Below are 11,139 nucleotides of genomic sequence, written 5' to 3'. Positions count from 1 at the left end.
TTTTTCAAGACAGGGTTTCTCAGTGTAGCCCTGGCTGTCCTGGAACTCACTCTGTGGACCAGGTTGGTCTCGAACTCAGAAATCTGCCTGCCTCTGCCTCCCAAGTGCTGGGATTAAGGGCATGTACCACCATTGCCCGGCCTATTTAGGTGTCTTAAACACTTTAGGATGTATCTGAAGTCTCTATTACCTCTTTCATACATCAAAACCAAAAAACAAACAAACAGACAGTCAATAAAACCAAGGGGCCAGGGAGATGGCTCCGTGGTTGAAAGCACTGATTGCTCTTCTAGAGAACCTGGGTTTAATTCCCAGCACCCACAAAGCAGCTCACAACTCTATAATTCTGATTCCAGTGGACCTGACACCTTCACAGACATACAAGCAGGCAAGACACAAATGTATATAAAATAAGAATAAATTATTAAAAATTCCTCCACCATGTCTGCACTGCTAATTTCTACAGATGAATTAACTAACTTCCCTCAACTTTCTTTTGGTATCAGTTTCCTTCCTTCAAGCTTAATGTGTTTGATTTCTCACGCCCCCATTCCCTTCAGCCATTTTCTGTTATTCCTTCACATATTCAACGTCTCCCTTCTGCTTGTTGTATATACATGTCTAAAACAGTCACTTCTTGGACTAATCTTTATTCATGCCTCAAATCTTCACAGTGCAACAGCATACACAGACACTCAGAGACAACAAACACAGACCTTTAATAGATGCTGCCCTACAGAGTCTCCGCTGGGGTTCTTCTGTACTCCGGGGGGTCCCAGATATGTTTCAATAATTCCCATTAACAGGCGTGGTCGAAAATGCTTTTTAAAGTACCTGCCAGTATTTCTTTCTCACTGTCCCCCTACTCTACAGTTTAGAGCAGAGGTCCTCAACTGAGTGGCTCGCAAGCCCTTTGGTGGGGTCAAACTACCCTTTAATAGACCAGACATGGGCCGTCTAAAGACCATCGGAAAATACAGATGTTTACACCAGGATTCGTAACAGTTGCAAGATCACAGTTATGAAGTAACAATGGAAATGATCACCACAACATGAAGAACTGTATTAAAGGGTCGCAGCCTTGGGAAGATAGAGAAACTCTGTTCTAGAGGAAGAAAAAAAAAAGGCAGAGCGCTGTTCCATCTCCCACAAACAGGCCTGGGATAACCTCAGGCTCAAAACAGAGTGCTCACCACCCACTCAGTCCCTCACATCGAGAAACCCATGACAGTACAGTCACAGCCCCAGTCTTCCAGGGACGCTACCACGCCCCCGTAACCAGGACCACCACCTCACAGCAGAATTCAGTCGCCACCTTGATGACGCCATCGCCGCCCCCACGTACCTCAGTGACTATCCCCGAAGCCACCAGGCGGTTCAGCAGTAGCCCAGCTGCACTCTGCGCGGATGCTGGGTCCCACGGGTTGGCGGCAGCCATGGCTTCCGCACACCTCTGGAACTGGCGCGAGGCGTGAGGGGCACACAGCGAACGGGCGCGCGGTTTGATGATGTCACAGGGCGTTCCTGCCCGGGCGGAAGCCCTGGGAGCGCGTCTCAGGCGAGCGCGGGTCCCGGGTGTTCCCTGGCGGAGTCTTCTCTGCGCTGAGCGGTAGGAGGCGAGTCTCAAATTCCCCGTTCAGGCAGCAGTTTTCGGAGGCTCCCTGGCTCTTAGGTCAGCTGCCAAAGCATCAGGACCTTGTGGTAGTGCTATCTGCTCGCCTGTTTTCTCCTTGACACTCTTGGGCTGGCCCCTGGGAAGTGGGGATAAGTAGAAAGTGACGACTGGGACCGGAGACCCAAACGGGAGATTGATTGAGCGATGGCTGTAAGTCTAGACTGGGCGGTGACAGCTATGCTTCTATCCTGCAGGGAACTGAGCCGTGGCGCTAGGATGGGAAACAGTGCTCTCCGTGCCCATGTGGAAACAGCGCAGAAAACTGGTGTCTTTCAGCTTAAAGACCGTGGTCTGACCGAGGTGAGACCTGAGGGGACCGGCCCAAGAAACTAAAAGGGATAGATAGGGATGGCGGGGTGGCGAAGCCTATTGGTGCAGGATTTTTCCACACTGTGAGCTCCTTTCTCCAGTTCCCCACAGAGTTGCAGAAGCTGACAAGCAATCTGAGGACCATCGATTTGTCCAACAACAAGATCGACTGCCTACCACCTCTGATAATAGGAAAGTTCACTCTGCTAAAGAGCCTCTCCCTCAACAACAACAAACTGAGTATGGATTTTGTGCCTGGGCAGCTTTTGCTAGTAATCGGCAGTTATGAAGGGTGTTTTTCCTGTTAGATGATTTTTGTTATGAAATAACTTTAGGGGATGCAGAATGTTAAGAGTATTGAAGCTTTTATCTCCTGTAATTAAATCTAAAAGCCTCTTTGGGTAGTATAGTCATTATTACTAGGGTAATTTGGACTTGGAAGTCCTTTGGGAATCCATGTAAACAGTTATCTAATTTGGGGATGGGGGGGGCAGGGTGGAATGGGAGGATCTTTTCAACTTCCCCAGATTGTTTTTAGAATACACCTAAGCCCCTTTACAAAAGGAACCCATTATACACATACACACTTTTCTGCATTTTGATGGCTTCTTAATCTCCCAGTTTGTGAAACCTAAACATAACATGTGAGAATCCTATGTAAGAAGTCAGGCCTGGTGACTTAGGCCTGTAGCCCCAGCTACTCAGAGGCTGAGGCAGAAAGATCATAATTTCAAGGCTACCCTAGACAACTTAATGAGACCCTGTCTCAAAAACAAGATGAAGCAGGCTACCATACTGTCTTTTTATAAATGTCATTAATCCTATCAGATTTATGTTTTTAAAAACTTTCTTCACCAGCTCTTCTACCTGATGAATTAAGCAATCTGAAAAAACTAGAGACACTGAGTCTCAACAACAATCACCTGAGAGAGCTACCATCTACCTTTGGGCAGCTGTCAGCCCTGAAGACGCTGAGCCTCTCTGGGAATCAGCTGGGAGCATTACCGCCCCAGCTTTGTAGCCTGAGACATCTAGATGTAGTAGATCTCTCTAAAAACCAGATTCGGAGTATTCCTGACACAGTCGGGGAACTGCAGGCCATCGAACTCAATCTCAACCAGAACCAGGTCTATACTTTGTGTTTTGCCCCTCTTCCCAGTATATGTTTGCATTTATGGTCTTCTCATAATTTCCTGTTCCTTAAATGATAATCATGGAGTTGGTCACTAGAAGCTAAAAGATACACTAAGGTGAACTTATTCCAATGCCCAGTATCATGGAGTGGGTTGATAGTGGCTGTGGAATGGTGTTGAAAGTGTTTTGAGAAAGGTAGAAAAGAGGGTGAGATAACTACAAAACAAACAAAAGCATTAAACCTATTGAAAGTTTTGCAAATATTCAGTTTATTTTCACACCAGTTATTTAGTGAGGAGCTATGTCAAGAATGGTATAGTGTAGGAATGAGACTTATACCCATAGGATCTGAGAGGCAGATGTCAGAAATTGTTGAAAAATCTCTAAGTGATAGCTGTTCTGGAGCTAGGTTATAATTGGACAACTTTATATGTGAAATGTTTGTTTTGAAGCTCCTTGGTTAACATTAGTATGGAGAAGTGCAGTGCTTTAGATATGAGGCACAGTGATGGAAAGAAACATTTAAGATTAGGTAGCCTTGAGTTTTTAGCATTTATGCTTCCATATATGTACATTATGCATGTATATTAGCTACTATGGTCATGTATTATTGTGCTAGATTGTAGTTAGCATAATATTAGGCCTTTGAGGTTGGTTTTGTCTTTTCCCTGAGATTTCTAGGAAAGAACTGTCATTGGTATTAGTTGAATTATTTTACATTCCCTACTACTAGACCATAGTTTCTCAGACCTTACTTGGATATAACCTGGGGAGCTTAAGGTCACCTTAGTGTTTGATTCAGTATGTGAGAAGTCTAAGAATCTGCATTTTCTATAAGTTCCTAGGTGATGGTTTAAGATGCCAGGTAGTCAACAGAATTTAGTGACCTGGAGATGGAGAAGAGCTGAGTGGTACAGTAATTGTGTAGCATGTACCAGACCCTGGTTCATCCTGTGGCATGGGAAGGAAAGACTTGGAGCTTTTAATTGGCAAAGAAGTAGATGGGTCAAAGACAGTGTTTGGAATTGACGTGGAAGACCTACACAAAGCTACTAAATGGACATGCTGAGTTCATCAGATAAATTATCCAAATGTTTTAATGAAAATTGTAGATACAAAGCTGTATTTGAGATTAGTACATAGGACTGTTGATTCAGATTTTGAAGTCACAAGTGAAATGGTTTTAAGAATGATTGTTCTCTATAAGGTTGTAAATATTAAATAGGAAGCATTTGGAATTTACTTCCCCTTGAATATAATTGTAAAGAAATAAAAAGGGTGGTGGTGGTGTGTGCCTTTTATCCCAACACTCAGGAGGCACAGACAGGGAGACTCTGAATTAGAGGCAAACTTGGTTTACAGAGCAAGTTCAAGGACAGCCAGTGCTGCACAGAGAAACCCTGTCTCAACCAAAAGGAAAACAAAAAAATCTCAGGAAAAATTCAAAATTCATGTATAAGAGAGAGTCTCGAGAAATGGCTGGGTAGTCCAGTGAGATGCAGCAGTGTGGGAAGCATGAAACTTTGGCTTCAGCAGCAGAGCAGAGTGGTAGGTATCAAGATGTTCATGTGCTTGTTTCTGAGTGGCAGCTTACTGGTAAACTTTTTCCTTAAACTTACATGATTCTCATTATTTCCTACAACAAATGCACAATGCTTTTATTATTAGTTTTTATTTCTGAAAAGCTACTGGTAACCTTCAAATAATTTGGAAGTGGAGGAGTAACAGAAGGTATGTAACAGGCTTCTGTGACGAGTAGGTAGTGAGAAAACGGAGGCGGTAAAACAAAAACTAGGACACAGTCAAGATCTGTTTCAGTGTAGTAACATGGCCATTATGCTCTTTGTCCTCTTACTGTTTTGTTGCTGGACAGATATCTCAGATCTCCATGAGGATATCCTGCTGTCCTCGCCTCAAAGTCCTCCGGCTGGAAGAGAACTGCCTCGAGCTCAGCATGCTTCCACAAAGCATCCTCAGTGACTCCCAAATTTGCCTCCTTGCTGTGGAAGGCAATCTCTTTGAAATAAAGAAACTTCGAGAACTAGAGGGTTATGATAAGGTATGTATTAATATCCTTTACATTTCTAGTGCCTTCTCCAGAGAAAAAACTAATGAGATAAACTCAAGTGATGTCTACAGTTAACGTGACAGGTTCATATTTTGGGGGTAGCTCTAAGACTTGGCCAGACTGTATTGTGCCAAGTGACTTTCTCCTCATATTGCTTATTGCACTGCATCTTTTGATGTTTCCTAGCCAAAAAATTAAAAAAAAAAAAAAAAAAAAAAAAAAAAGGCATTGGCAGCAGGGCTTTAATCCTAGTACTTGGGAGGCAGAGGCAGGCAGATCTCTGTGAGTCCAAGGCCAGCCAAGGGCTACATAGTGAGATTCTGTCTCAAAAAGAAGTAAGTTTTGTATGAAATTAATCAAGTCAAATTAAAAAGAAAAAACCCATAAAAACCTAAGTTAAAAAGTATCTTTGACGGGCGGTGGTGGCGCACGCCTTTAATCCCAGCACTTGGGAGGCAGAGGCAGGCGGATTTTGGAGTTCAAGGCCAGCCTGGTCTACAGAGTGAGTTCCAGGACGGCTAGGGCTACACAGAGAAACTCTGTCTTGAAAAACCAAAAAAAAAAAAGAAAAAAAAAAAGTATCCTTGTGGGGGCTGGAGAGATGGCTCAGGAGTTAAGAGCGCTGATTATTCTTTCAGAGGACCAGGATTCAATTCCTACCACCTACATGACAGCTCATAACTGTCACTCCTGTTGCAGGGGATCCAACACCCTCACACAGACATACATGCAGTCAAAACACCAAACTATATAAACTAAAAATAAACCATTGAAAAAAAGTATTCTTATATTTGTCTATAACAAAATGCCATATGTATATTTTTCTTTCATGTTTTTAGTACATGGAGAGGTTCACAGCCACCAAGAAGAAATTTGCATGATCATCTCCAGGACTATGGGACAGACTTGGAACCTCTGTTGGAATCTGACTGAGTCAAAGGCTCTTGATGTTGGATACACTGCAGATAACATTTTACTTAATGACTTTTCCCTTTTTAGGACTGTCAGATAAACTAAAGGAAAGGGACTTAGGAGTAGGAGACAGGAAGAACCATTCATCTTGAGCCGTGTGGGCCATGGCTGGTGTTGATCTTCAAAACCATCATTAGTTGGGCTCTAAGGAACCAATAGGGAGTTGCTGTTCATGCAGGGAGGGAATGTTGCCTGTTAATAGATGGACCCATGCCACAGCTTGAGACTTTGTTGAGTTTGCAGACTGTCAGCTTTCATAAAGTTGGTCCCCATCACCTCTGTGTTAACACTTCCTTTTTTTTTTTTTTTTTTTTTTTTTTTTTTTTTTTTTTTTTTTTTTTTTTGGTTTTCTGAGACAGGGTTTCTCTGTGTAGCTCTGATCGCCCTGGAACTCTCTCTGTAGACCAGGCTGGCTTCGAACTCGGAAATTCGCCTGCCTCTGCCTCCCAAGTGCTGGGATTAAAGGTATGTACGACCACTGCCTGGTACACTTCATATTTTTTATGAAATTTTAATTTGTGGGGAGCATATGACTAAGGATGAATGCTTTTGTTCCAGTACATTAACTCAATAGCAGCGTTTACACTTGGAACTTGGGATGTACATAAACATGTAGCTGTCTTTCAAGAGGAGCACCAACACAATAGCCACCAAGAATGTTCCCCAAGGCTGCAGTAGCAAATTTTGTTGTTACTATTGCAGGTGCCTTATTGGTAGAGGGCTCTGAAAGAGCTAAAACTATATGCAAAAAAACTATAAAAAAAATTTTTGTTTTTAGACAGGTTTTTGCTATGTAGCCCAGGCTGGCCTCAGACTCAAAATCTCCCGACCTCAAACCGCACCCCTCCCCGACATGCTGGGATTATAGGCATGCGCCACACTCAGCCTACTGTAAGATTTTAAATTAATTTTAATAATCAAGATTTTCCTGAAGCTTTGTTAAAAATCATGTGCTATTTCTGGTAACTCCTCCTTCTTTTGTATTTATAACTGTACTAATCAAATTACCTTCAAGAAAATCATTGCTACAATATTTTAAAATAACCTATGTTTATCATAGTTATTCTCTGAATTAGAGAATATTCTAAATAAAATATTTTTAGTGAACGTTGTCTGGAAGCAGTGTTAATCATTTAAAGAACTTTTAACCTGTTAAGTAGTCCTTTATTCTCTGAAAGTAAACTGGTTACCATTTAAAAAAAAAAAGCCGCCTATCTCAAAAAAAAAAAAAAACAAAACAAAAAGAAAGAGAATGCTGGGAGGGTGCGTTTCATGCTCGCTTGGTTTTGTGGCCATGGAATGCTTTGCTGCCAGGTAGACATTTCTGAGGGACTGGGAATTGTACTTAAGAGAACGAGAAGTGCAGAGAGGATTTCAGACTGTTACTGGTAAGAACATCGTGAAGCTATCATGGGGATTGTTTTCTGAAGAAGTCTCTCAGAACAGTGCCTTTCACTAACAAATCTGAAACTATAAATAATTTACATGTGTTCATTTGTGCTTCCCCACTCCTGTAAGGATCAGTAAATACCACCTTTTCTTCAGTCTCACTTGTGTGCCCAACCATACCAGATTATACTGCTTCAGAATGCCTTCGTGTTAAGAAATGCCATCTCTTACTTGGTGCTGACCTGTGTCTAAGCTCCTTCCCTAAATCTAATCCGAATTAACTGCTCCCCCATCTGCTGACAGAATACTATCCTATATTTATCCTATATTTATTATGTGTATTTATCTCTCTTGTTAAACTGAAGTGCTTGAAGTTAAAAACCATATAAAGGGACTGGAGAGAGTTCAGAGATAAAAGGTACTTGTTCTTGCAGAGGACCCTGATTCAGTTCCTCCACCCACATGGAGGTTTCAACACCCTCTTCTGGCCTCTGGGCACTAGGCATACATGTGCTATACATACATGCATGCAACCACAACATTCATAAACAAAATCTTTTTAAAAAACAAAACAGACTTACCCAATATGCCTTAAATTTTAGTTTGGTTTGGAGTCAGCTAGTACATGGAGTTAGGTCACAGACACTGTACTTGGGAGTAGTCAACATATATAGATCCTTTGCTACTTAATAGCTTTCTGGGCAATTTACTCTCTATCTGTAAATATAGGGAACACTTCTCACTTTTCAAGTATGTATTATAAAAAAAAGATACATAAAAGTGACACAGCAGGAACTCAACAAAACAAGCCATTTATCTTATCTATAGAGGCAAAAAAAAAAAAAAAAAAAAAAAAAAAAAAAAAAGACTGATCAATGACTTCAGGATAAGGAACCTGAATATCAATATGAGATATGTGTACACAAGCTTGCATACACTGCAGCACATGTGGAAGTCAGAGGAAAATTTTAGGAGTTGGCTTTCTTCTTTTTTTTTTTCTTTTGGTTTTTTTGAGACAGGGTTTCTCTGTGTAGCCCTGGCTGTCCTGGAACTCACTCTGTAGACCAGGCTGGCGGCTTTCTTCTTCTATCATTTAGGTCCTAGAGTTCAAACTTGGGTTGTCAGGCTTGGCAGCAAGTACCCTTACCTGCTAAACTGATTATTGGCCGTTTTGGGTTTTTTTTTATGAGTGGTGTTTCACATAGCCCAGGTTGTCCTGAAACTGAACCTGAGGATGACCTTGAGATCCTTGATCCTCCTACCTAATCCTGAGGGCATGCCACCACACCTGGCTTACATGGCAGTACAGAACTGAATCTAGGGATTCTTGTATACTAGGCAAGCACCTCATGTACTGAGCGGTTCTGCATCCCCAATCCTAAAAACTTAATTTTAAATGCTCATTATAAGATGTCTAGAGTGTAGATGTTTAATAGAAGAGTCATAATCCATATGTGATAAGGAAAGAAGAGTAAGAATTGAAGACTGAAGAGTATTAAAATTGAAGAAGGGATGAAATAGGTACAGCTGTATAAGTTAAGACTAAGATGAGATTTAAGCTTTATAGTTAAAAAAAAACTTTAAAAAGTCTGAAGCTGGGTGTAGTGGCACACTTAATTTCAATATCTGTGGCGAAGCGACTGGTAGATCTCTGGGTTTGAGGCCAGCCAGCTTTACATGGTGAGACCCAGTTCAAAAAAATAAAAAGTTGCCAGGCAGTGGTAGCACATACCTTTAATCCCAACACTTGGGAGGCAGAGGCAGGCTGATCTCTTTGAGTTCGAGGCTAGTCTGGTCGATAGAGTAAGTTCCAGGACAGCCAAAGCTACACAGAGAAACCCTGTGTCAAGAAAAACCTGCCAACAAACAAAAAATTTGGTACAAGATACAAGATAGGTATTGTATTCAGGGCCACTAAACTAGAAAACAGACCAAAAATGAAACCCAGGTGACTTCAGCTTGTGTTTACTTTGCTATCGTTTATCTCAAAAATAATGGAAACGGTGGGCATGATGGCTCAGCAGGCAAAGGTGCTTGGTATCTGCTTTGCTTTATTCTCTGGGGAAGGGGAAGCCTATGTTGTCTTTCATCAAATTCACAGATCTTTGACCAAAAAGAGCTCCCTCCATTCTAGAGAAAATAGCTATCATTTATGACAGTTACATCTACTAGGCACTGTTCTAAGAGTTTTGTTGGTTGATTTTTGACACAATTTAGTTTACGCTGGCCCACAACTCACTGGGTAGATTAATTGTGCCTCAGGTTCCCAAATTTTGGGATTACCTCTCAGCCTGGCATATTCTAAGAAATTTCTGGGCATTATTGGTCTGTGAATTAGTTTATAAAATAGGATTTATTCATTCCCATTTACAGGTATGGAAACCAAGGCAAAGAAATAGGCATACATTCACACCAGCCAGCAAGAGCAAAGGGTTGCTTTAGTGTATATTCTAACCAAATATACCTTTGATGTCACCTTTTGGTACCGTTCCTTTAGACAATCAGCATGTTGTTTTTAAATGCCTTTAAGGAAAGCACGTTTAGGTACACTGCAATCCAGTGTTTTATACTTAGCTGTACTTCAAACCTTCAGTATGTTTACCTGACAAACTATTCATTCTGATATGGAGCACTTCTTTGTTGTCCTCTTCACCCTTTGAATGCTGCTCTGCTAGATGTATCTTCTTCAATAAGTGACTTGTAATTCTTCATGGCTCTTTGGGAGAAACACTCAGTATTGCATTTAAGTTCAAATGACTAAGACAAGTAATATCTAGAATGGACTCGTAGCAAACCATAGAAACTCCTGTTAACACTTCTGGTAAAAATTAGAAAAGAGCTAATGCAGCTTTCTATTGGAGTGCTTGATGTATGGACATTTGCTTTATTTAATGTCAACAAAAGCTGATAAAATGATTGCCCCCACAAATAAGTCATAGAAACATCACCTATTTGAAAGAACAATACCATTAATTACAAAATTTAATTGTAAGAATCAAGCAATGGTTATTGGTGAAACCAATCTACTTTAGTAGCTCTAAAGTGTACAAATGCTAATTTTTACACAAATGTGACAAATACCAGTTCAGCTTTCCTAACACGTCAGGATCTATATAAACTTGATTCTGCGCATAAGGGAGAGAGAATGGCAATGTGGTCATCAATAATTAATCCAAAGGCATAATTTCCCAAACAATTTTTAGTAACAAATTATAACTTTTTAAATGTCTAAAATTACATAAAACTCAATCTATTTTTCTACCTGAGACCAAAACAAGCTTTTTTCATATCTAAACATAATTCTTAGTATTGAGGTAAATCTGAAGTCACATGATACACTGTAAAAGTTTCCCAAAAAATTTGAAGCCCTGCTTTAGTGAGAAAATCTCATATTTCATATATATATGTACATGTTTTAAAGGCTACTGACAACTTCATGAAGTTAACAGGCCTACAATGGGACCATGCTATGACTCACTGTATGAGAATAAAAGGCACTCATTTATATAGTGTTCCGACATGTGCAATATGAAACGGAATCCAAGAACCTATGTATATACACACAAATCACTCTGGGTTCAGAAGTGAAGCT

At 40.8% G+C, this 11,139-nt stretch overlaps 2 protein-coding genes across 7 annotated transcripts in view; one reads left to right on the top strand and one right to left on the bottom strand.

Moving 5' to 3' along the window:
• Haus2 (HAUS augmin like complex subunit 2) overlaps positions 1-1,542 on the bottom strand; it is a 10,213-nt gene extending 8,671 nt beyond the window's left edge. The window contains exon 1 of one of the 2 annotated variants that reach the window (XM_031371619.1): positions 1,346-1,542. In XM_031371619.1, the coding sequence (XP_031227479.1) occupies positions 1,346-1,438 (93 nt within the window). In that variant the 5' untranslated portion in view covers positions 1,439-1,542. Of the gene's footprint in view, positions 1-716; positions 1,269-1,345 lie in introns of those variants that run through there. The other variant, XM_031371620.1, reaches the window with a different exon arrangement.
• On the top strand, positions 1,368-6,433 carry Lrrc57 (leucine rich repeat containing 57). Of its 5 annotated transcripts, none has more exons than XM_031371614.1 (6): positions 1,368-1,609; positions 1,870-1,975; positions 2,086-2,224; positions 2,843-3,111; positions 4,992-5,177; positions 6,026-6,433. In XM_031371614.1, the coding sequence occupies exons 1-6, from the start codon at positions 1,506-1,508 to the stop codon at positions 6,065-6,067; spliced, it is 846 nt and encodes a 281-aa protein (XP_031227474.1). In that variant the 5' UTR covers positions 1,368-1,505; the 3' UTR covers positions 6,068-6,433. The 5 variants fall into 5 exon arrangements, with proteins under 5 accessions (XP_031227474.1, XP_031227475.1, XP_031227477.1 ...); XM_031371615.1 differs by having other exon boundaries at positions 1,369-1,558; XM_031371617.1 differs by having other exon boundaries at positions 1,505-1,616.
• The last annotated feature ends 4,706 nt before the right edge of the window (positions 6,434-11,139 follow it).

This window comes from Mastomys coucha, unplaced genomic scaffold (genome assembly GCF_008632895.1).
Source record: "Mastomys coucha isolate ucsf_1 unplaced genomic scaffold, UCSF_Mcou_1 pScaffold15, whole genome shotgun sequence".
Classification (NCBI taxonomy): domain Eukaryota; kingdom Metazoa; phylum Chordata; class Mammalia; order Rodentia; family Muridae; genus Mastomys; species Mastomys coucha.
Note: the sequence above shows the minus strand (reverse complement) of the source record. Positions and strands in the feature narration are given on the sequence as shown.